The sequence below is a fragment of the Leucoraja erinacea genome, chromosome 14, assembly GCF_028641065.1.
Source record: "Leucoraja erinacea ecotype New England chromosome 14, Leri_hhj_1, whole genome shotgun sequence".
Classification (NCBI taxonomy): domain Eukaryota; kingdom Metazoa; phylum Chordata; class Chondrichthyes; order Rajiformes; family Rajidae; genus Leucoraja; species Leucoraja erinaceus.
Genome location: NC_073390.1, coordinates 55,111,324 through 55,137,921, shown reverse-complemented (window position 1 = coordinate 55,137,921; position 26,598 = coordinate 55,111,324). Strand labels below are relative to the sequence as shown.

At 43.3% G+C, this 26,598-nt stretch overlaps 1 protein-coding gene across 1 annotated transcript in view; it reads right to left on the bottom strand.

Annotated features, from left to right (window-relative positions):
• The window catches only part of LOC129703765 (EF-hand domain-containing protein D1-like), a 66,301-nt gene that overhangs the window by 6,270 nt on the left and 33,433 nt on the right, over positions 1–26,598 (bottom strand). Inside the window, exon 2 of the mRNA XM_055646465.1 lies at positions 14,082–14,229. Within this exon, the coding sequence (XP_055502440.1) occupies positions 14,082–14,229 (148 nt within the window). The remainder of the gene's footprint in view (positions 1–14,081; positions 14,230–26,598) is intronic.

Below are 26,598 nucleotides of genomic sequence, written 5' to 3'. Positions count from 1 at the left end.
TGCGCCTGTTGTAACCTTGGCAACAATGGGTTGGATTGTGTTAGCCCACAACTGGCAATGGTGTAGAGAGCTATTTACTTAGAAACATAAACAATAGGTGCAGGAGGATGCCAATCATTCATTGTGATCATGGCTGATCGTCCCCTATCAATAACCCGTGCCTGCCTTCTCCCCATATCCCTGGACTCCACTAGCCCCTAGAGCTCTATCTAACTCTCTCTTAAATCCATCCAGTGACTTGGCCTCCACTGCCCTCTGTGGCAGGGAATTCCATAAATTCGCAACTCTCTGGGTGAAAAAAAGTTTTTCTCACCTCAGTCTAAAATGACTGTGGCCCCTGGGTCTGGACTCGCAATGCAAGTTTTTTTCACACAGAGAGTGGTGAATCTCTGGAACTCTCTGCCACAGAGGGTAATTGAGGCCAGTTCATTGGCTATATTTAAGAGTGAGTTAGATGTGGCCCTTGTGGCTAAGGGGATCAGGGGGTATGGAGAGAAGGCAGGTGGGAACATGATATGATCATATTGAATGGCTGCATCTAGCTTGTAATTTCAGTTTCTATGTGCTAAATTTATTATTAATTATTTATACTGTGCCCTTCTATAAGACATTTTTCCTCCCTCATCCTTTTATAATTTTATATGTTTCTATAAGTCTAAATCCTTCTAAACTCCAGTGAATACAAGCCTAGTCTTTTCAATCTTTCCTCATATGACAGTCCCGCCATCCCAGGGATCAATCTCATGAACCAACGCTGCACCTCCTCAATTACAAGGATGTCCTTCCTCAAGTTAGGAGACCAAAACTGTACACAATACTCCAGATGTGGTCTCACCAGAGTCCTATACAAATGCAGAAGAACCTCTTTACTCCTATACTGAAATCGTCTTGTTATGAAGGCCAAAATTCCATTAGCTTTCTTCACTGCCTGCTGTACCTGTAAACCAACTTTCAGTGTACAAGGAGACCCAGGTCTCGCTGCACCTCCCCCTTACCTAACCTAACCTAACCCCATTGAGATTATAATCTGCCCCCTTGTTTTTGCCGCCAAAGTGGATAACCTCACATTTATCTATATTATACTGCATCTGCCACGCATCTGCCCACTCACTCAACCTGTCCAGGTCACCCTGCAACCTCCTAACATCTTCACAGTTCACATTGCCGCCCAGCTTTGTGTCATCCGCAAACTTGCTAGTTTTGCTCCCAATTCCCTCTTCCAAATCATTAATATATATGGTAAACAGTTGCGGCCCCAACACCGAGCCTTGCGGCACTCCACTCACCACTGCCTGCCATTCTGAAAAGGACCCGTTCACTCTTACTCTTTGCTTCCGGTCTGCCAACCAATTTCCATGTCAACACCCTAACCCCAATACCATGTGCTCTAATTATAGTCACCAGTTTCCCTTGCGGGACCTTATCAAAGGCTTTCTGAAAGTCTAGATACACTACATCCACTGGAACCCCTTCATCCATTTTACTTGTCACATCCTCAAAAATTCCAGAAGATTAGTCAAGCATGATTTCCCTTTCATAAATCCATGCTGACTTGGACTAATCCTTTTACTGCTATCCAAATGCCCCATTATTACCCCTTTAATAATTGACTCCAGCATCTTTCCCACCACTGGTCAGTCAGGCTAACTGGTCTGAGTTACTCACTGGTCAGTGTGTGGTTGAATGCTGTGCCAACTCATTTGACTGTTGCTCATTTGATTGAAAGGCAAGTGAATTATTTATGCTTTCCTTCATTATCTCCATGTTTTAATTTTTTTTTTCCTTGTGGGTTTTAGCTATTAGCTTCTTGCTATTTTTAAAATGTATTTTCCATTTGAAGTTGTCAATACATTTAGAGGCAGTTCCCAGTCAACCCGTCACCCAAGGCAGCCAGCCAAGGTCAATTACTGCACAACGCAAGAGGCAGCTGCAGGAATAACATGGAGGACTGGGTGGTGTATGCAGGATGGGTGTGAGCCACATTCAGCATAACATGGCCTATTACACTTCCGCTGCGCAAGAACTTTATGGGCATGCACAGGCAACCTATGATGTTTCATTAATTTAGTACCCAGGAAGACTGAATAGATATCCCAACATTTAAGAAACAATTAGACAGCATGGATAGGACAGGCTTGGAAGGATATGGACTGAATGCGGGCAGGTCAGACTAGTGTGGCTGGGACAAGTTGGGCCGAAGGGCCTGTTTTCACACTGTATCACTCCATGACCCGTACTAAAGAATCTATCGACCTTAAAAAATATCCCTTGACTTGGCCTCACAGCCTTCTGTGGCAGTGAATTCCACAGATTCACCATCCTCTATCTAAAGAAATGGATAGGAAAGGATAGGGATACGGGTGAAATGGAGGCGTGGGACTAGTTTGGATGAGGCATCTTATTTGCATGGACAAGTTGTGCCATTTCACGCCATTACCATGACTCTTTGACTATGGTAATTCCCACAATGTGGAGGTCAGTCACTAAAGCTCAAACTCATGTGTTGCAAATGTAATTTCAACAGTGATTATCGCTTCTAGAATATCAACTTAAAGATACAAACTGAATGGGTGCCAATTACGTCACATCCTCTCAAAACCATGGCAAGATTATCTACTTAATTCCAAAAGATAAGTATCTATGAGTACAAGTAAAAGATACTTACAGTTTCTTTTGGAATTAGATGGATAATATTGTCAAGGTTTTGTGAATGTGACGCCACTGGCTGTCGTTTAGTTTGTATCTTTCAGTGGATTTACATGAAGGAGTTCAATTCCCACATCTATTATCACTACAGTTTAGTCAAGGCCATATCATTACAAATTGTGATAGATTGTAAACAATTGAATTACTGTACACGAGATAAAGAAAGCAACATATTTCTTCCACAGAAACGCATCAATTTTTAAAAAATATAACAAAGATCTGTTCCGTTACATAGTTTCCTCAACTTTGTGTTAATCAGTGAGTAGGGATCTCTCATCACAATATACACCATCTACTGCAACCACTGAAAAATATACTTTGTTGTCACCACCTCTGTAATAAATCCATATTTTGATAGGAAGTCAATACAGTGTGAAAAGAAGCTTCCAAAATGTACCACTGCAGAAGGGCAAGACAATCTATAGTAACCAGGTCAAGAAATTAACTCTTTAGTAAAGCTCATTTGTGTTAATGAGGACACCTCAAGGAGGAAGTATATTTACATTTTTCTCGTTCAATTAACACAAAATCTTGCTTAAACAAGTGGTGACCAACACTATAAATATTATTTGCCTGCATGGTTGACTAGTTTAATAGCGGTTGTTGCCATAGTTAAGCACACACTCACACTGATTCTCTGCAAAGAAAATACTGGCTCATTTTCTTTGGTCCTATTGAGAGCTAATGGTGACAGAGAATTATCGCTGCATAGCTTTAAGTCAAGGCCAACCAGCTTTTGTCCCAGAGGTTAATGTACATCTGTTTCAAAAGTAACCACACTCTGTGTAACTTCACATGAAGATACATTTTCTGCTTCTGCTCGAAGGATATTTTCACCCACCGTGCAAATTCCATATCTGAGAAGTCACAGGTATCTTGCAATAAACAAAGATTAGTATGAAAAATAAAATAGGACTTAATTGTCTTGAAATTTCATTACTCACATTTTCAATATTGGTTGAAAATAGATTTGAGTCAAATTAAATAATATTTGCAACCATTTCTGGATCAAATCGTATTTGTTTAGGGAATTCAAGTGATGCCACTGATCAGGTGACAGAGGATACCTTTGTAAAGGAATTAAAACCATGGTTTTGCGGAGCTCCAGGCAACACCCTATCCTGCACAGAGTTGGCAGAATACCTTCCCACAGCTCGAGGTTGTGAAAGCTGCAGACAGGCAGGGACCAGACACCCCCATCTAGTCCTCCCCAGAACTCTTGTTCTCCTGTTCTCCTACATTCTTCCTGATCTATACATTATCCCATTACTTCTAATTATCACCATCAACAAATACTATTTTGCCTGCGCCCCCAATTTCCATCCTTGCAATGGTACAGACTAGCATCTCCCCCCCCCCCCCCCCCCCCCCCCCCCCCCCCAGTATTGGTTCAGTATGGTTCCCAACCCCCAACCTGATCCCCAACACATGACCACATGCAGAATAATGATGCCAACTCCCATATTCTTTTTATTAATGTAGACAACCACACAACATTTGTGACTGGGAAGGGACCAGGAGCTGGTGAGAGCTTTAGGATGGCACAATGGCAAGTCACAGTTGTCACCTTACAGCTCCAGTGGCTCGGGTTCAATCCCAACTTCTGGTGTACCTTCTCCGGTGACTACATGAGTTTCTATCCACACCCCAGAGATGTGCAGGTTGCTAGGTTAATAGACCACTGCAAATTGTCTTTGGTGTACAGCTTAGCTGTAAGATCTGGAGGGGATGGTTGGTGGTGGGAAGAGAAGTTGAAGTAAATGTAATTAATGTAAATGAGAGCCTGATGGGCCATGGGGCTAGTTTTGGTGCAAGATGGCTATGATTACAAGTACAGCCTCTCAGGTCATGCCAAACTCAATTGTAAACTAATTGTGGATACAAGATGCTTTACAAAAAAGACAGATAGCTGGAGTAACTCAGCAGGTCAGGCAGCATCTTTGGATCAGTGGCGTTTTGGGTCACAACCCTTTTCGGACGTTTTTAACCTGAAGAAGAATCGTGACCTAAACGTCACATGTCCATGTTCTCCAGAGATGCTGCCTGAACCACTGTGACTGTACTCCACATTAATGCTGTTCTAGGCTCCCTTTGGTGAGTCATTGGAAATTCTAAATAAAAATCACTACTTTTTATTAAAACACCCTAAAGATGAAACAATTAATAATATTTTACGCAGTCAGTCTGAAGATGCAGAATTGGCAGAAATACTTCACCCTCATTAACAATCAGTATGGGAGCACCTCAAGGCTACGTGCTCAGACCCCTGCTCTACTCATTCTATACTCATGACTGTGTAGCCGGACATAGTGGGAGCTCTATCGTCAAGTTTGCCTACAACACCACCGTTGTGGGACGAATTACAGATGGCAATGAGTCAGAGTATAGAAGTGAGATTGACCGATTGACCAAATGATGCCAGCACAACCTGGCTCTCAATATCAGCAAAACCAAAGAACTGATTGTGGACTTTGGAAGAGGAAGGATGGGGACCCACAGTCCCGTTTATATCAACGGGACGATGGTGGAGAGGGTCAAAAACTTCAAATTCCTGGGCGTGCATATATCCGAAGATCTCTCCTGGACCCAGCACACTGATGCACTTATACGGAAAGCTCATCAGCGCCTCTACTTCCTGAGAAGATTTCGGAGAGTCGGTTTGTCAAAGAGGATTCTCTTGACCTTCTACAGGTGCAGAGTAGAGAGCATTCTGACCGGTTGTATCATTGTCTGGTTCAGTAACTTGAACGTCCAGGAGTGGACACTGTGAACACTGCCCAGTCCATCACCGGCTCTGACCTCCCCACCATCAAAGGGGTTTATCCGAGTCGCTGCCTCAAAGGCAACCACTGCCATCGGGAAGAAGGTACAGGAGCCTGAAAACTGTAATGTCCAGGTTCTGAAACATCTTCCTCCTTATAGCCATCAGGCTATTAAACACAACAACCTGTTGTGAGTAGGTGTATACATACACTGAGCTTTTCTATTCTCTCTCTCATACAGTCATATCATGCTGTGTTAGCATATTCTGTTGTGCTGCAGCAAGTAAGAATGTCATTATTCAATCTGGGACACATGACAATAAAACACTGGACTCTCTTGACTTCTGAATATAAAACAAAATGGAAAAAGCCCACAGGACAGTGTAACTTTCAGAATAGCACAAATATTCAATCACTGGACAATAGGTGCAGGAGTAGAGGCCATACGACCCTTCCAGCCAGCACCGCCATTCAATGTGATCATGGCTGATCATCCACAATCAGTACCCCGTTCCTGCCTTCTCCCCATATCCCCTGACTCCGCTATCTTCAAGAGCCCTATCTAGCTCTCTCTTGAAAGTTTCCAGAGAACCGGCCTCCACCGCCCTCTGAGGCAGAGAATTCCACAGACTCAACTCTCCGTGTGAAAAAGCGTTTCCTCATCTCCGTTCTAAATGGTTTACCCCTTATTCTTAAACTGTGGCCCCTGGTTCTGGACTCTCCCAACATTGAGAACACGTTTCCTGCCTCTAGTGTGTCCAAACCCTTAATAATCTTATATGTTTCAATAAGATATCCTCTCATCCTTCTAAATTCCAGAGTGTACAAGCCCAGCCGCTCCATTCGCTCAGCTTATGACAGTCCTGCCATCCCGGGAATTAATCTTGTGAACCTACGCTGCACTCCCTCAATAACAAGAATGTCCTTCTTCAAATTTGGAGACCAAAGCTGCACACAATACTCCAGGTGTTGTCTCACTAAGGCCCTGTACAACTGTAGAAGGACCCTTTGCTCCTATACTCAACTCCTCTAGTTATAAAGGCCATCATCTTATCAAGAAAATATCATAACCACATCGGCAAGTAACATTATTCAAACAAGTGGGTGAAAGCCATCTGGCCAAAGTTGCAGAGGTTCTACCATTCACCTTCTATTCTGACAAAGAGCTGGTAGTTTTGTGAATTAGTAGCGAGAGATGCCAGCAGCAAACTAGATGTGGTGAAATTGTAGATCGCAACACAGAGGAAGTCTTTATCCCTACAGTTTCATTCAGTAGAAACATCTGACTCGCATAAGTTTTGAATGCAATATGACTTTCCTTTCCGGATTAAAATAAAAGCCCCGATGAAACCACTAATCAGCCTCTAGTGGATTAGAAGTAGTAACTAGTTGAATGAATGGTATCCTCAGCATTCGTTAGGCTGTATACACAAGGATATATCTGAAGAAATTCTGGGACAAGATGTGGTTTGGATGACAGCCACTTGTAGGATTTCTTTGAAAATTAAACTGGAATAGAAGTGGCAATCTAGATGAAGTCAGGAAAACATGTACAGGATGTGCACTGTTCTACAGCTGTGGCAATAGATGGATAGTGATTTAGGGGCTTTGGTAAAGATCCAGTTTGTGTATACTACACACATGTATTCATATGTACTCACAAGACTGTCTTTATTAAAATAAAACTGCTTTTCCTGTTTAAGGAAACCCAAGTGGACACGTCAAACTCAGTTTGCGGCAGATATTAGGTGGTGCGAAAACATTCATCACAATGATGAGGTTATTTGTCGATCCTGCTTGAGAACAGATTAGTTTATATTGTAGGTACATTTCAGGAGTGTTGGAATTAGACTAGATATTGGCTACAATTGCTTGCCTTCCACTTCAGTAAATATTCCGAGGCATTTAATAAAAAGTAAACATTGCTACATGAATGAATCTCCAAGAATCCTAACACAAGTACGCTATCTGTGTAGGAAGGAACAGCAGATTCTGGTTTAATACACACCAGAATATAGACACAAAAAGCTGGAGTAGCTCAGCGGGTCAGACTGCAACTCTGGAGAAAATAAGTGATGTTTTGAGTCGAGACCTTTACTTCAGACTGAGAGTAACGATAAAAGGGAAATGAGAGATAGATGGTGATATAGAGAGTTATAGACAGCTTAAGGGGGAAATCCTTTAAAACCGAGATGAGAAGAACTTTTTTCACACAGAGAGTGGTGAATCTCTGGAACTCTCTGCCACAGAGGGTAGTTGAGGCCAGTTAATTGGCTATATTTAAGAGGGAGTTAGATGTGGCCCTTGTGGCTAAGGGGATCAAGGGGTATGGAGAGAAGGCAGGTACGGGATACTGAGTTGGATGATCAGCCATGATCATATTGAATGGCGGTGCAGGCTCGAAGAGCCGAATGGCCTACTCCTGCACCTAATTTCTATGTTTCTAAATTAATTAAAGATGTGCAAAAATGTAATGATGATTAAGGAAACCGGTTAGCTGTGGGCTAGCTGAAACTAGTTACAGACAATTGGTTAAACCCAAATTAATTCTATTTATTCTAGTGTAAAATAAAAGAAAAATCAGCACAAATATACAACTGTAATAGAATGCAAAATACAGTCAGGCTGGCTGAGAGGGCAGACAAATATAAGATGAAATGGAAAGTGATACTTTGACAGAAAGAATATGGTAAGACCAAGAGTTTAATGCACAGCATTTAGAGTTACAGTATGGAAACAGGCCCTTTGGCCAACATTGATGCCATCAATCACCCATTCACATTAGTTCTCTGTAATCCCACTTTCTCATCCACATTCTATAAACAAGGAGCAATTACAGAGGCCAATGAACCTACAAAGCCAGATGTCTTTGGGGTGTGGGAGGAAACTGTAATATCCACGTGGTCACGAGGGTGGTGGTGCAAACTCCACACAGACAGCACCAGATGTCCGTATCGAACGTGAATCTCTGGCGCTGTGAGGCAGCAGCTCTACCAGCTGCGCCACCCTTCTAAATGATGTTCTGTAACTGGGAGAAAGGGTGTATATGTATATTAATTCTTGAAATCACAAGTGCTTGGTTATTGCTACAGTTACTGATGCAATATGATCCTGTGATTCATAAATAGAGGCACAGAATTATTAAACTATGAGGTTATGTTGAAAGTACCAAATACTGAAATCTATATCTACAATGCACTGACAAATGAAGGCCAGGGAGAAGAAGCTAAAAGGTTTACCGGAATGAGTCTAGATACAATGAATCACAGCTGCAGGATCAGAATGAGTTTAACATTGTTTAGTTTGAACATTGTTTAAGGTACGGCGGCAGGCGCGGGCACACCGCGACGCCCTGTGTCTCCCTTTCAAGGGAGATGCTAAAAATGCATTTCGTTGTCTCTGTACTGTACATTGACAATGACAATAAATTGAATCATTTCATTTCATTTCAATGAGGAAGTGTGATTGTTCTGCTTGGAGAAAAGAAAGGCTAAGAGAAGAGTTGATAAAAGTGCTTAATATCATCCCTGGTTTAGAAAGTGAGAATGGAGAGAAGTTATCCCCATTCACAGAACGCTCAAGGACCAGGGAACACTGATATAAAATATTGTGTCTGCACAAAATGCCAGAGAGATCTGAGAGTGACAAACCCATGCACTGGGTACAGTGGGGAGCAGAGACTTCAAGTTAAGCTGCAAGGTAAAACACAAGGAATTGTTTAAGGTTCGGTGGCATTTCTTATTACACTTTTCCATGGAAGTTAGTGGACAATTTTCTGTTCACACATGAGATTCCTGCATGTTGACAAAGTTGAAGGTGTGGCAACAAAAGAGGGGAACATTCATTTCACAAACACATACAAACTATTGCACCAACCCAGCTGTGATCAGAAACAGAGGTTCTACAGACAGAATACAGGCAAGAACAAATTGATTTGATCACATGGAATACATTATAGATGAATTCAGCAAGTTTTTAAATATAGTGGGTCTGCTTGAAGATTAGTATCTGGTGCCCAGTGAACTGGTTAACGGCTTTTAATACTTGGGTTGGATCTGTGAAAGTGGCTTTGAAAGAGACAAAATAACTACAAACAGATATTTAAGTGATGATGCAAGGCGAGCCAGATTTGATAAGCAGTGTTTAAGGTGTAGGCTTATGCACGTGTCAGTTTATCTAAACAGACTATAATGTAATAAAAAGGAACAGCAAATGTTGGTTTATACCAAAGATAGGCACAAAATGTTGTAGTCTATCTTGGAAACTATGAAAACGGGAACGTATTTGTTTCCATGGTATCAGACAGTTCAGCCCGCTGAGTCCACTCCATTGGTCTACGAGTGTACCCATCATTGTGGGGTCCCATGGGAAAACTCCAGGGTTCGATGGTTGGCATGGACTGGGTGGGCTGAAGGGCCTGTTTCCACGCTGTATCTCAAAACTAAACCAACTTTAATGGGGGTTGGGCAAGCAGTGTTCTCTCGTTCATGAATGCTGTCACCAAAGTTTGATTTTGAAAGTTCGAAGGCTTAGAGAGGAAGTGCTGCATACTCTTGTGACTCTTCTACAAGGTTGTTTGTAACAGTGCCAAGGAGATCAACGTTTTAACATCATGCAATTCCAGGCCCTTCCAGAAAAAGCCAGCAATACCAACATTCAAGGTTCAGGAAATAGATTACGTACAAGTGCCAATTGAAATATGATTCACAGTCCACATTATAATCAAAATCTGATACGCATTATCAGCATCCCAGTTTCCTGTTACATTATTCCAATGCAGCCAGATTTAGAAAAGCATCCTGGCAAGGAACAACAAATCATTTTTTAAACACTCGATGGCCACAAGCCTCAAGGTGACTAATTGGAGAATTTTTTCAAAGCTTATTCTTCATGTTTGTTATTTTACTCCTGACAATGAAGCATGTTAGTAACTTTGAGAAAAATGGCATGCTCGGCCATGAGTCTTCATATTATCATGGTTATTATTTGTCGATCGGATACACACAGGATCTCATAATAAATTATCGCAACTAAGCAGCTAGGTTAATTTGAGAATACATTTTCAGATAACAGTGCAATGCAGCTCCCAATGGATGTGTAGTATATTATACCTGTGGCAGAGGCGGCAGGCAGTAGATAGTCACAAAACGCTGGAGTAACTCAGCGGGACAGGAAGCATCTCTGGATAGAAGGAATGGGTGACATTTTCACCCGTCACCCTGGCAGCAGCGGCTCGCCTGCAGTCCGTTTTGTTTTTACTTTGTGTTGGTGTTGTTTTTTTTTCATTTTGTCTAGTTAAGTTTTTGGTTTTTAGGTTGTGTTTTGGGGGGGGGGGGGCTTGCTGTCTCTTCCTTCGGGGGAATGCGACTTTTTTGTCGTATCCCCCTCTCTGCCTCCATCTGCGCTGGAGCTGGCGACCTCGAGACTCCGGAGGCAGAGCCAGTCAGGACTCACCCTGGGCTCGCTCCCTTGAGGGCGGTCCGGCTCGGGGCTGGAACGGCGCTCCCGTCGGGGCGGCCCAGCTCGAGGGAGGAATAGCACTCACGTGAGGGCGATCCGGCTCGGGGCTGGAACGGCGCTCCGGTGGCTGGGACGGCGTTCTGGCGGCGGTGACCTGAGTCCGGGGTTCAGCCGCGGGCCGGCGGCTGCGTCCGCTGGACTGGAGGGCGGCAGCTTCGACCACCCCGGTGTTTGAGCCGGCCCGTTTGCAGGGTTCGGTGATCCACGGGACTGTTTGTACCATCGCCCGGTGGGGTATCGCCTCAGCGCAGAGGGAGAAGAGGAGGGAAGAGACTGCAGCCCTAAGATTTTTGCCTCCACCACAGTGAGGAGGTGCTTGGAGGACTCACTGTGGTGGATGTTAATTTGTGTTTATTGGTGTTTATTATTGTATGTATGACTGCAGGCACGAAATTTCGTCTGAATGACAATAAAGGTAATTCTAATTCTAATTCTAATTGGACTACACTGTTCAGTGAACTGTTGTAATTTTGTCGCAATCAAAATAAGGCGACATTTGTGTACTGACTAGGTGAGGTCTGTGAAGCCCCTGTCCTACTGTACGAGGTAATTCAAGAGTTCTCCCGAGTTTTCCCGATTCAAACTCGGAGAATGTCTGTAGCGGGTCCGAAGGAGTTCGTGGATGTCTCGTAACGGCTCGTACGAGTAACGGTAGGTACTCGCGAAATCCTGTAAACTCGTGACGTTTTTTCAACACTGTGAAAAATGTCCACGAGTAAAAAAATACTTGTGATGAAAAAAAAGTTACTTTTTACTCGTACGAGCCGCTACGAGACATCCACGAACTCCTACGGACCCGCTACGGACATTCTCCCAGTTCGAATCAGGGGAAAACTCGGGAGAACTCTTGAATTAGCTCATACAGTGGGACAGGCCCTTTACATGATTTTAGCGGATTGTCTGCAAAACAATGTATTTCACTGTACCAAGGTACACGTGACAATAAAGTTTCATTGATTCACCGATTTAAAACAATGTTGTTGCAGATACTGAGTTAGGGCTGAGTTTGTCGTCTTCATTCAAGGATGCTCTGCCCCATAGAAGCAACATCAATAAAGAACTCACAGATATTAGAGCTATCATTTATACAGTGGTGATCAGAATAAAAATATAATGAATCAGGCAAGATAATGTTGAAGATATTATGTACTGCTCGCTTGGTTGTAATATTCCACTATCATACCCCACCGTATAGCCAAGTCCCGTAGATAGATCTTTATACTAAATAGTGGGGCTTAACAAAGTGGAAGTGTATGTGGGGTGGTAAAGGGAAAGAGAGTGCAGGAAAGGTGACAGAAGATTCCAGAAGTCATAGCCTCAGAATTATAGGTGGTTCTTTTAGGGAGGAGATGAGGAGGTATTGCTTCTCCTCAGAGAGGGTGGTGAATCTGTGGAATTCATTGCCACAGAAGGTTGTGGAGGCCAAGTCAATGGATATTTTTAAGGCAGAGATAGATAGATTCTTGATTAGTACGGGTGTCATGGTTTATGGGGAGAAGGCATGGGGGGTTAGGAGGGAGAGACAGATCAGCCATGATTCAATGGCGGAGAAGACTTGATGGGCCGAATGGCCTAATTCTGCCCCAATCACTTATGAACATGAATTAACCATCCAGTCACAAGCCGTTTACAGACCAATGAATGTACCCAACATATGTTTAATGCTCTAGTCTGTACCTGCCATGTAGACACCGACTAGTGGCCAATTCAGTCCTCTGTGACACTGACTAATGACAAGTGATTGAGTCAGCCATTGGTCAAAATAACCAAAACTATCCTAGAAAGAAACTCAAGTTCAAAATTCAAGTGAGTTTATTGTCATGTGTCCCCAATAGGACAATGACATTCTTGCTTTGCTTCAGCACAACAGAACATAGTAGGCATTGACTACAGAACAGATCAGTGTGTCCATATACCATTAAATAAATATATACACATGAAACTGATAAAGTGCAAATAACAGATAATGGGCGATTAATGAGCGGTAAGCTGGAATTTAAAATGTGTACGTAGTCCGATTTAACTAATTCACACAGCAAATGTGGATCCAAGTTCAAGCAAATGAACTCTGATCAATAATATTGTTAGAATGGATATCTCCATAAACTGCTTCAAGCAGAAACGTTATTTAAAACATAAATCATTGGAAGTTGCAACATTTGCATCTTACAATATTTGACTTTATTCATTTAAAATTGATCAAAAGGATTAAGAACATTTACGCTCTTTAGTACTCACTCCTTTATAGGCGGAAATTAATCTTAAATTATTTATGCGTCACTTCCTATTATGGTACAGGTCCCGTTCTTTTCAGTGTCCGACAGATAAGGATCAGATATGGCGCATTTCCTTGTAACTGAATTCAATGGGAATTATAGGGACCTCAAAAGATTTTTGTACCGAAAATCAGAAACTGTTTGTCCTTTTTGCAGCCGGATTACGATTTGGTCCGAAATAATGGTTAATATTGTGGTATGAACACCACAGCTCTGTCCTAGTAAGTCACTAAACTGAGTTCTCATACAATTGGCATTCCCTCAACCCAATGAAACCAGGCAGGGCAAGCTCTGCTAAAATAATTGACAATTACTAACAGAATTGGATTCCTACCACTTGTGAAGTTTCAGAATCTTAATTAGTGTACGTGTAGTTCCATTCACAAGTAGGGTGAGGATTAGTGTGGTCGGTAATATCCATCAAGATGGAGCTTATACAGATGACCTTTGGACCTATTCCTTTACTCCAGGGATGCTGCCTGTCCCGTTGAGATACTCCAGCTTTTTTGGTCTATCATGGATTATCTCCCCTTATCTTTACTCCAAAAGCCAACAACTTAGAATTTATGATCCAAGGCTACCCTAGACAAACATCCAGGATCATCATCTTCTTGCACACTCATGATCCTCAGCTTAATGCCTTATAATATGGTTGGTTTCCTCTGCAAATACATGAAACTCGTTTGCAGTTCAGGGCAGATAATGGCATTTTACTGCAGATGTAGATACATAATGATTGAATACATAATAGTGAAATGCTTAAAGCTCCATCATGGAGCAGTAAAAATTGTCTTTTATACATTGTTAACAGCCTCACCTCTCTGAAGTTCAGCTTCCCATCGAAATCCTCATCTACTTCCTTGATCATGTTTTTCAGGCCAAGGTGGGTCTGAGGAGCTCCGAGTTTCTCCATCATTAACTTTAGTTCCATCAGGTCGATGAAGCCATCCTTTCCAGAGTCGTAACTGCAGAAAGGTACAGGAAGTGACACAAAGTTAAGGTAGTTATGGAAACTGGCAACCTCCAATAGTGTTCAAGAAGGAACTGCAGATGCTGGAAGATCAAAGGTACACAAAAATGCTGGAGAAACTCAGCGGGTGCAGCAGCATCTATGGAGCGAAGGAAATAGGCGACGTTTCGGGCCGAATCCCTTCTTCAGACTGGACAAGGGTTTCGGCCTGAAACGTTGCCTATTTCCTTCGCTCCATAGATGCTGCTGCACCCGCTGAGTTTCTCCAGCAATTTTGTGAACCTCCAATAGTGAATGAGAGTAATAAGGCAAAAGGGGGATTGGGGGGGGGGGGGGGGGGGGGGGGGGGGGGGGGGGGGGGGGAGATAGGGGGGGGGGGGGGGGGGGGGGGGGGGGGGGGGGGGGGGGGGGGGGGGGGTGGGGGGGGGGGGGGGGGGGGGGGGGGGGGGGGGGGGGGGGGGGGAGGGGGGGGGGGGGGGGGGGGGGGGGGGTGGGGGGGGGGGGGGGGGGGGGGGGGGGGGGGGGGGGGGGGGGGGGGGGGGGGGGGGGGGTGGGGGGGGGGGAATAGAGGACCATGAAATCTGAAAAATCTGAACCATCTAGATTCAGATTGGAACCCTTCAGTCAGATTGGAGTAGGGGGAGAGAGTTGGGAAAGGGAGGCGAGTCCAGGACAAAGTCTGGCAAGTGATGGGTGGATGCAGGTGGGAGGGGGCGAGTAGGAAAGAGTAAAGTTAGGAAAGGCTCCTTCACACAATATTGTTGAAGCACAACATGTTTTGCCACAGGGAGTAGTCAGTTAAAGACCATCACATCTTAAGAAAAATTTGAACGCAGACAGATTGAGACAGAAAACCATTTGGATCAAGACTTGAAAACCCTGTCGAGAATAAGCGAGTCTCAGGAAAATAATTCCCGACAGTAAAGTGACCGTCTGCTCTTGGACTATTGACCAGTTCAAACTTTATAAATAATTCAATATTTCTCAACATCGATTTATGGAAATTGAGGGGAAGGGAAGAGAGTGGATCTATTAGACGACAAATTTTAAATTGCAGACCTTGTCCTGATCCAAGAAACTTTAAATGCACTTACTATATCATGCGACGGATGGCTATTTGTATTAATCATTATTGCTGCTATCTCCCCATAGTTAACATAAGCTGTGGCAACAACTACAGTTAATGATAAACACTACACCTCCTGAGGTACTGTCGTTGGACGAGTTGATCACTAACATACTCGTGCTGAGAAGGGCTCTCTCCCTGTGTACGACTGTGCACCACACAGCAGACCAGAGGAGGGCAGAGCCTCTACAGCCAACATGTAGCAGGTAAGGAGAACACTGGTTACTGAAGTTTTTAAATGTAGACAGACTCCTCAGTTCCCAGCAAACATGTTGGGTGACCATCTGTCCCCGATTACTCCGCAGCCCCTTGCAGCTGCTCCCTCTTCTGAGATCAATGGAGACACTGTTCCGGTGTCGGGGAGAACATTGTACGGGTCAGTCTTGCCGATTTCTATCCTTATTTGGACGGTCCAAACTGAGGAAGATTCATCCTCATCCCCAGGGAATGACATGTGGACAGATTACATCCTGGTCTTCTTTTTACCTAGAATTGAGTGTTTGGGAAAACTGCACACATGACTATGACCCAAAACTATTGCCATAGTTTTGTTTTATTAAAGATATTGCCCCGAGCACAAAAACAAAAAACAATTTGTAAAAAATAAAGCAGTGCTTGTTGAAATGTCACATGGCCTAGTTTTGTGCATTGACTATATATATACCTTCTAAATGGGCATATTGGCAGGGCTAGCTTGTTAGGCAAAAATCCAGTCTGAAAGAAACCCAAGAGAAAACATCTGTCCATTTCCCTCCTCAGATGCTGCCTGACCTGTCGAGTTGAAACCAGCAGTTTGTTTTAACGGAGATGTCCCATTTAGTTTAGTTTAGAGATACAGCGCAGAAACAGGCCCTTCGGCCCTCTGCCTCTGTGCCAACCAGTGATTCCCGTACACTAGCACTATCCAATACACTAGGGACAATTTACAAGTTTTTTTATTGAAGCCAATAAAGCTACAAATAGGACGTCTTTGGAGTGAGGGAGGAAACCGGAGCAACCGGAGAAAACATACGTGGTCACAGGGAGAACATATCAACTCTGTGCAGACAGCATCTGTGATCTAGATTGAACCGGGGTCTCTGGTGCTGTAAGGCAGAACCTTTACTGCTGTGCAGCCCAAGTTAAAGACATCTTCTGAAATCAATTCCTGTGAATTTAAAGCTCTAAACCCACCACTGAATACTACGCCAACAATCCATGAAAGACCAAATGGAGGATTGTGCAAATACTGCTGGTCAGGCTGAGTGAGGAGAGAAACAGGACAACTCTGGGTCAAACATCCTTCATCAGAACTGGCAAAGCAGGACAACGAACATATCGTAAGTTGCAGAGAGGGGAAGGGTTAGAACACATGAGGGAATGTCTATTCTAGGGTGCAAACAGCCAGAACATGGTTGGAAGGACTGGAGATGCCCAGCATCTGCAGAAAAAGAATCAAAAAGTAATGATTCGGGTTGAAATCCTTTCATTCTTTCCACAGATGTTGCCTTACGTAAGTAGTTCAAGCATTTTCTGTTTTTTTATTTCACATTTCCAGAACTTGTGGTTTTTTTGATTTTCAGTTGCAAGGTAACAATGACTTCAATGTCTTTTTTTTTTAAAAGAACAAAATTACCCAGAAGCATTGAAAACTATCAAATAGAAACAAGGTGTAGTGGCCCCATATACAGGGATTATCTGACACTGTTAAACTCAAACCTGCCATCGAGTTGAATAATTATATGTAATCCTTTATCTTCCTATAGGCTATTTCCCCCGTACCCTTCAACGCAATCTATTAAGTCCAGTGTTTACGAACCTGCTGCACTACTGCAAGTAAGAATTTCATTGTTCCTTTTGAGCACATGTGATGATAAAACTCTTGAAGTTAAACCCCATTTTACCCCATCCCAGTTTTTGTGAAAGGCGTTTTACTTGAAGCCTCGACTCTAGCTTTAGTGAGAGGGTGGTGAATCTGTGGAATTCATTGCCACAGAAGGCTGTGGAGGCCAATTCAATTAATATTTTTGAGGCAGAGATAGATAGATTCTTGATTTGTATGGGTGTCAGGGGTTACGGGGAGAAGGCTGGAGAATGGGTTGAAATGGAAAGATAGATCAGCCATGAATGAATGGCAGAGTAGACTTGATGGGCCAAATGGCCTAATTCAGCTCCTAACACTTATGAACTCTGCATTGATACTGCTCGAGCTGCCAACGTTCTGGTTTCAGTTTGGATTGCCGACATCTGCTTCTATTTTGCTCCAGCTCCACAGGAGCATCAGTAACAAACTTGAAAATAGTCGAGGATTCCTTAACCATTTCTGATGGGGGTTAATTACTGCAATTATTGATGAACTCAGCTTTAACTGCAGCATTGGGTCCAATGTTTCAGCTTTGGTCAACATTAATTTAGCAATCTCTCTATCGCATGCATTTCTAATGGGTGTGCCCTTTGGATGTGTTGACATGCCCCTTCATTTCAAAACCAATACAACAGACAAGAGAAATATGAAATGAAGTTGGAACCAAAGATAGACACAAAAAGCTGGAGTAACTCAGCGGGTCAGACAGCATCTCTGGAGAAAAGGAAGAGGTGACATTTTGGGTTGAGACCCTTCTTCAACATCAAAACCAGCACTATGTATCCATATTGTAGGATCAATGAGACTTCTATTGAGAAGAGTTGTTTACTGACAGCGGCATTCATTATCAAAATATTAGAAAGTAGGTCCGTGTAATTCATTGATATTATTGTCACAAGATGTGGTGCAGCACAACAACAGGCCCTTCAGCCCACAATACCTGTGCTGACCCACAGTACCTGTGCTGAACATAATGCCGTTAAACTAAACTCCGCTGTCTGCACATGATCCAAATCTCTCCATTTCCCACTTTTCGTTGCGCCTACTTAAAAGCCTCGTAAAATGCCATGGTCATGTCTGTTTTACAACCTGCCCAGGCAGCACGTTCCAGGCACCCACCCCTGTGAGAATGGATCAATTAAATCATCTTTGGGACAAGCTAGGCTCCTGCTCCATGTCACGTTTTGACAATATTGCAGTTACGTAGCCAACCCATTAGTAAATTGGCGGATGAAAGATTCTGGTGGCAGAACAAAGTCAGAAGGTGCCGTGCAGAGTTCGGGTCATGGCATTAGAAGAATATGTAACCAACAGGAGAGGATGGAGAGGAAAGTTTACAAGGCTGGAGAAATCTAATTACAGGATATTATCTCCGATTTTTGATTGGAACGGAAGCCAAGAAGAGATTTAATACATTTTGTACATTATTGTACGTGTCTAAATATAGGAAGAATAATATACAAGATGATAGTAAGTTGAGGGCAAAAATAATTCCCTGCATGTCCCCAACTACTCTCACCAACTTCTACAGATGCGCTGTAGAAAGCATCTTATCGGGATGCATCACTGCATGGTTTGGGAACAGCTACATCCAATTGTGAATGCAGCCCAGACCATCACACAAAGCAACTTCCCTTCCAGTTGCACCTCACACTGCTTCGGCAAGGCCCACCACCTTTATCCAGGATGAGTCTCACCTCCACCGTCATTCCATCTCCTCTCCTCCCACATTAGGCAAGAGGTATAGAAGTGTGAAAATGCACACCTCCAGATTCAGGGACGGTTTCTTCCCAGCTGTTTTTAGGCAAACACACCATTCTATCAACAACTAGGGAGTGGTCCCGAGCTACTATCTACCTCATTGGAGACCCTCGGACTATCTTTAATGGGACTTTTCCTTGCACTAAAACATTATTCCCTCTATCATGCATCTGTACACTGTGGATGGTTCGATTGTAATCATCTATTGTCTTTCCGCTGACTGGTTAGCATGCAACAAAAGTTTTTCACTGTACCTCGGTACATGTGGCAATAAACTAAACTAACTAAATTTAAGATAACGTGGAAAATTAGAGGAAATGGAGAAACATTTCATCTAGAATGTTGTGGGAATTTAAAAATCACTGCCTGAAAAGAATGAACAAGCCAAAACACACAAACATAAGAACCTGGATGAGCAGGTAGACAAAAGTGCTGGAGAAACTCAGCGGGTGCAGCAGCATCTATGGAGCGAAGGAAATAGGCGACGTTTCGGGCCGAAACCCCAACCTGGATGAGCACTGGGATTGCTGGATCCTAGACATTTCCTGTTGAGAGATGGGAAGTGCGATTAATTTGAATAGCCCTTCCTTGGGCCGAATGGCTTTGTGCAGTAGGTTTCTGGAATTCCATGACTTAGAGAGTTTGTGCCAATGTCAGCACTAGAGTGGATGTTGGGCAATTAAATACAAATCCCATCAGAGACCTAATCACTCAACTCTTGACCTTTTCAATGAACTCACTCCAAAAGTGACTAATCTTATATCTGATTGCTCTGTAATGTCAGCTTCTAAAAGGCTAGTAAGGTTTCTGGATTTACGTCCATAACGGGGTCCGGGTTCGATCCCGACTACGTGTGCTGTCTGTGTGGAGTTTGCACGTTCTCCCATTTCACAGCGTAGGTTTTCCCCCCGGTTGCTCCAATTTCCTCCCACACTCCAAAGACGTACAGGTTTGTAGGTTAACTGGCTACGGTAAAGATTGTACCCTAGTGTGTAGGATAGTGTTAGCGTGTGGGATACAGTAACTAGTCGGCCTGGACTCCACACTGTGTCTATACACTAAATGGGCTTCCTATAGTCAGAGAATAAATAGTCGGAATTATGACAGCAGCTGAAATGTGGCATATGTTTTAGACTCAACATGCCGACTTCAGAGCTTATCAAAACAGCTGATGAAAAACAAAAGGTGAACTAACCAGTTGTAAGCATTTGCAAGGGAGTTCAAAACAGACTTTTCTAAACCGGCCAAACATTCCAGAAAAAAAGTTATTTTTGAAAGACTAGAGCCTCTCAAGGTTTAGAACGTGGCTTGTGATGAGTCCTTAGCCTGTTCTCACACAAGAATAGGCACTAATCAGCATTTTTTAAATAACTGGGGAATCTAGCAGCAATTGGCAGGATACCAGGGAAAAGCAACAAAGGACACACAACATGGAGATTCTTCATTCAAAATGCTCACTCCTCTGATGATAACACAGACCATTATTAGAGTTGTACTGTAGAGCAATGATCAGATCAGGTCAGGTCAAGACCTTGTGTTACTGAGGCTCTGTGTCAGATTCAAAATCGGCTATTTTTACACTTTCCACACATCTTGGTCTATATTTAAAACCTTGAATACTTACGCAACTAGAAATGAATGGATAGTCACTCTCATCCGAGTCCATGTTTGTATCGTTCATAAAGCTGTTTGCAAAGTAACACACACCGCAATAGTTGACACCTCAGTTGAAGTGGGAAACATCATCAATAAAGAGCACTAGTGGCAAGAATTGCATTGACCCGAGCTAGGGGATTACAATCAAAGTGACCACATTCTCCACTCCCTGCTATGTGCTGATACAATTTATCTAATCTATATGTAGACACACACTAAACAAAAACATAGATCCACAAATACTCCTTTGCATCTAGCGAACACTCAACAGTATTCAGAAGAATAAATAAACAACTGAATTTAAAGATAGATATATGTTTCTTGTAATATTCTTATGATGATAAAGGGAATTAAAACAAATGTTTAGAGGAGGGTAGACAAAAATGCTGGAGAAACTCAGCGGGTGCAGCAGCATCTATGGAGCGAAGGAAATAGGCGATGTTTCGGGCCGAAACCCTTCTTCAGAGGATGCCACTTTCAAATGCATCTCAGTGGTTGTCATTTTTCTTCCTCAAACCAGGCCAATTAGAACAAAATTGATGTGCTCATTTACAAGAGTTGAGTAGGTACTAATTGCTGTGCTAAATCCTGGAGGCTACAACTGAATTAAGTTGCTGTATGCATTCATGTAGAAAATGCCAAGACCCACACTGAGTGGGTTAATTAATTCATCCAAACACACACATAAAGTAAAGATTTATTCACAGACCAAGGAAAGGATTTAAAATGTTACACAGAAAACGCTCTTTATTCGTACACAAGTTTTAACTTCAGCTCTGACATTTATAAATAGATTCTTTCATGTGTTGTGACTGAGAGGCCCAACCAGGGAGGCAACTGGCTCCGCCACCAAAAAATAAAACCGACCTGCATCTAAACTAATGCGCACAACTGCACTCAGCATTTATGTCCCCCATTCCCACATAGTGTTGTCAGCTTTTTAGCTGTAATCCAAGTGGAATCCAGTTAGAACAATGCAGCTGCTTTATCTGCCATTCGCTACTGTAAAATAAAACCCTTGCTCATTTACGAGGCATTCATTTACTTACAGGCAGAAAAACGGGCAGGTAATGAGAATCACCGATGTATGCCCTTAAAGGCCAATGTGACAAGATGGAACTGGGCCTTCAATGTGGAAGCAAATGTGAACAAAAAAAGAGAAAAGGGTTGTTTTATCCATCAAAGTCCTCAACTATCACATTCCACACCTACCTCAATATGCCAACATTCATGGCTTTCAGCGAATGGTAAAGAGTCCAAGAAAACACAGGCATTGCTTTGTACTCGAATTTCTTTACAGCTATGCAAGTGCATAATGATTCACATCGACTTTGCTGATGGGAGATCGTGACGGTTAGCGTACAACAACGTTGCTTTTCTGGTTAATACATTTTACAGGAGAAGGAGAAAATAAGTTATAGGAGAAAGTTAAGGAGTAAGCCAGTTAGAACGGAGACGAGGAAACACTGTGCCTCAGTACATGTGACAATAAAGAACCCTGGGATCCTTGTGGTATCATGAACAGCATTAAAATACTTCAAGGCGGAGAATGACAGATTGTTGATTAGTAAGGAGGAAGGGGGTTATGGGGAGAAGGCAGGAGAATGCGGTTGAGAGGGAAAGATAAATCAGCCATGATTGAATGGCAGAGTAGACTTGATGGGCCGATTGGCCTAATTCTGCTCCTCCAAAATGAGTCGATGGAAATGTAGGGCCCAGTGCAAGAGAGCAGCTGGAGAAAAGGAACAAGTGATGTTTTGGGTCGAGACCCTCCTTCAGACTTCAGTCTACACCACTGTGTTAGTTAGTCGTTCTCACTGCATTTGGCATCTCCGGTGTAGAGGAGACTACACTGTGAGCAGTGAGTGCAGCTGTAAGTGAAGTACAAGTCAACCACTGCTCTACCTGGAAGCAGCATTTGGGTCCTCATGCAGTGGAAAGGGAAGGGATACAAGATCAGGCCAATGTCAAACTGCCAGTGGAAAGTGTCGCAGACATAAGGGTGAAACAGACCAGCACAGAGACCGTTCTCCCTTTGGAATTTCAAAAAGGGTGTAACTTACAAGGATTCCCTTGCACAAATAACAAGCTGCTCCTTAACGTACAGCGTGAAGCTTCAACCTTGTCTCTTCCACCAAGTTTATCGGACGGAGAATTCCAACAGCAAATAATAGGATTACTTTCTATCTTCACTGACACATAATAATTAAGTGAAGACAGCTAGGGTGAGGTTGTCTATATGAAACTCTTCAACACTATATTTAATAGTTCTATTGTTTTAATTGCTAATTAGAATAGCATTTCAGAGCTAAATAACAAGAAACTTACACCCTGACTGTGCCTGCCAAAAGTATCTGTTGACAGCTCCAGTAGTACAGTTGATAGTCCAACTAAACAAGAGCCCGAGTGACTACTGTATTCTGCTTGTGTCACTTCACCCTTGGTCAGAGGGGCAAAGCAGCAATCATTCCCTCGGGGTACTATTGTTGGAGGTATCATGGCCTTTACTGGCTGGTTCTTTGGGTATAAAACCCAGCAGAGGGAGATGTTCGTCAGGGAATGTTGCCGACTGGCTCGCTCCAGACTGCAGGAGTACGTGCTGAGGAACGCACTGAAGCTCGGTGCAGCCAACGCATACGATCTGTGGAGGAGGACCACTGTCTTGGGTCCTTCTGCTGTGGGACATTGGGGGGGCAGGGTGTGGTGGAGACGCCCCTCAAACAAGGGAAGGGATATTACTCCATTGTGCAGAATGTGTTCACTGTCCTTATGTCCATGTGCGTTTTCTCCGGCAGTGCCTTTTTACTCCAAAGACGTACAGGTTTATAGGTTAATTGGCTATGGTAAGTTGTAAAAAATGGTCCCAAGTTTGTAAGACGGTGCTAGTGTTCGGGTGATCACTGGTCAGCCCGGATTCGGTTGGATGAAGGGCCTGTTTCTGTGCTATCTCCAAAGTCCAAAAGTAAAATCTAAAGCAGGAGTGCACTGGGCTGGTTCCTTCATTTGCCATGTGAACAATTGAGTAGACTAGTCCAGTATTCTCTGGAGTTGAGAAAAATGGGAACTAGTCTCATTGAAACATAAAATCTCCAGGAAATGCAGGAAAATGTAACTGCGGTGGAAGGTCTAGACAATAGGTTACAGACTCACAAGGCCTAATGCTCCAATTGTGATCCTAGTTTTTATGTTATGATCAAGTATTTCCAGACATTGTCACATTCCTTTGTATTGCTCATGTATTTGGGATACAATCAAGCCAGTGTCAAAATGTGTTCTGCAATCTACATTAGGAAATCTGCAGCAGTACACCTCTGCCAAAAGAGGAATGATTGTATACTTGGGTCAATGGCCAGTTTACTACAAATGGCTGGCACAAATGAAGCCCAGATTACAGATGTTACACAGATTGAAACACTGAATGAAGTATTTCTTGCACAGTTAACTTTTCCCTTGTGTTTTAATTCAGAATGTACATCACCACAATACTCATTAACATTCAAATCCAGACCCAAATATTTTTTACATTTTTGTTACATTAACGGTTTAAATATTATCCATCTTGTCAATATTCTCCAAATCACACCTTTGCTAATCAGAGCGAAGGTTATGAAGTAGAGTTGCATTGTGAAGAAACTGTAAGAGTTTCTCGAACCAGAGAAACTGATCATTGGCAAGATTTGTGACCAGGGGACACAATCCAAAAAAGGTCAAAACTGGACACAATTTGCTGAGACCTCGCTATGAGCATGTACTAAGGCTGCAGCTGCAAAACGAGAGGACTACAGCTGCACATTCCAGAGCAGAATGTGAATCTATAAACACATTCAAGATATCTTGTGCTGGAAACGCAACTAGAAAGAATATTCCCGCAGAGCCACTGTCAGTTTCAAGATCAGGGTTGGACAGAAGAACCAGGTAATTACTGTATTACGTCCTTGCTGACATTGTTTTTAGAAAAAGAATGGAACTTGTTGAAACCGAGAGACAAAACTAGTTTTAATGATGCACATTCTCTCCCACAGAAGGTAGTTGAGGCCACAGTTCATTGGCTATATTTAAGAGGGAGTTAGATGTGGCCCTTGTGGCTAAAGGGATCAGAGGGTATGGAGAGAAGGCAGGTACAGGATACTGAGTTGGATGATCAGCCATGATCATATTGAATGGGGGTGCAGGCTCGAAGGGCCGAATGGCCTACTCCTGCACCTATTTTGCTGATTTTCCCACCTCAACTTTAAACTTTTTCCTTCCTCGATAGTTTCTCCCCATGCCCACTTGAATCTAACAGAGCCAATAGAGCCATTCCTTAACAAACTTCAAATGAGCTAATATCACATGGAAACAAAATAAATCTGCAAAAGGTGGACAAAAACAGTCGTCCCGCCCATGTCTGCGTCCTATCATCTCGTTAAACTTCATAGAAAAATGTCCACAGTCCGTATTTGGGCCAGTCTTTGGCATCCAGATCAGTCAGTCAGTCATTTCGGGTTGTTACAGCGACCTAGTGAAATGGCTTGGTGATACATTGACCCAGTAGATGAGGTCCTGTTGAAACTGTCGAGGGCAAATTCTGGCCTTAAGGGGAGAATGGTGAAATAATTTTCTCACTAACCCCCTCAAGGGGACACAAAATAGGTCCATATTCAAGATATTCCCGTACGCCAAGTTGCTCAGCCATCATTGAGAAACTTGCTAAAACATTTGAGAGGGAAATTTCATCCATGACAAAATGCTGGAGTAACTCAGCGGGACAGGCAACATCTCTGGAGAGAAGGAATGGGTGACGTTTCGGGTCGAGGCCCTTCTTCAGTCGGACTCGACATCTCTCATTCCTTCTCTCCTGAGATGATGCCTGTCCTGCTGAGTTACTCCAGCATTTTGTGTCTATCTTCTATTTAAACCAGCATCTGCAGTTCCTTCCCCTCCATGACAGATTGATATGCCTGAAATACATGACTTTGGCAGAGAGCATGCATACTAAGTGTGGCAAATCATTCTAATTCTAAGAACTGAAACCCAATTCTAAATTATCTAAATTTAACAAAGCAGTGGGCAATCTTGCTTCATGTAATTTTCACCAAATTAGACTATCATAAGCCAACCTGTTGTGTTTTACGCAGACTGTTGCTTGTTGGGCTAACAGTAGCTGGCCCACGAGAAATGGATGTGTCCCAAAGCAACATCTCCGTAGCAGGTGAAGCAGAGGAGAGGGTGGTGGCAGGAAGAAAGGAAACTAGGTGGAAAGATACGATTTCAATGGCACATCATCTGGATTGTGGAAGGGCCATCGTTGGGTAGAAAGGGTGAAATGTCCCAGTCACAGTGGCTATGTGCCCCCAGGTAGTGTGGCAAGTGGCATGCTAAAAAGGAGGTCTCTCACCAAATGGATGATCTTCCAGCAGCAGCATCTGATGTCTATCTCAGAGAGTGTCCAGGTAACAGCCCGTAAATCAGAGGGCCCTGCGTTACACTGATGCTTTAGATGGACCGTTACAAGGACCGTTTCATCTTTCTCCAGACCCTTTTTGTGAGCACTCTGCAAATAGGTGGGCAATCGTCTCCTCTCTAAAGCAACCGTCCCGGAAAGGCTGCATCCCAACTCCATGCTGTGGGTGACCAACATTTGACAAAAGATCATCGGCAACAGTGGGTTCCCCAGCAGTGCCCCAATACCACACCACCGTCTGTATAATCACCTCCCTGTTGAAATGTGCCCAATAAACCGATGCTGGAAATGTTAGTTGTTTTAAAGTTTAATGATCCAGCATGAAAACAGACCCTTTGGCCCACAGATTACGTGTCGTCCAGCGATCCCCGGTACACTAGCACTATCCTGCACACGAGGGAAATATTTACCCGAGCTAATTCACCTACAAACCTGCACGTCCTCAAATGTGGGACAAGACCGGAGCTCCTGGAGAAAACCCACGCGGTCACAGGGGAAACATACAATCTCTGGACAGACAGCATCTGTAGTCAGG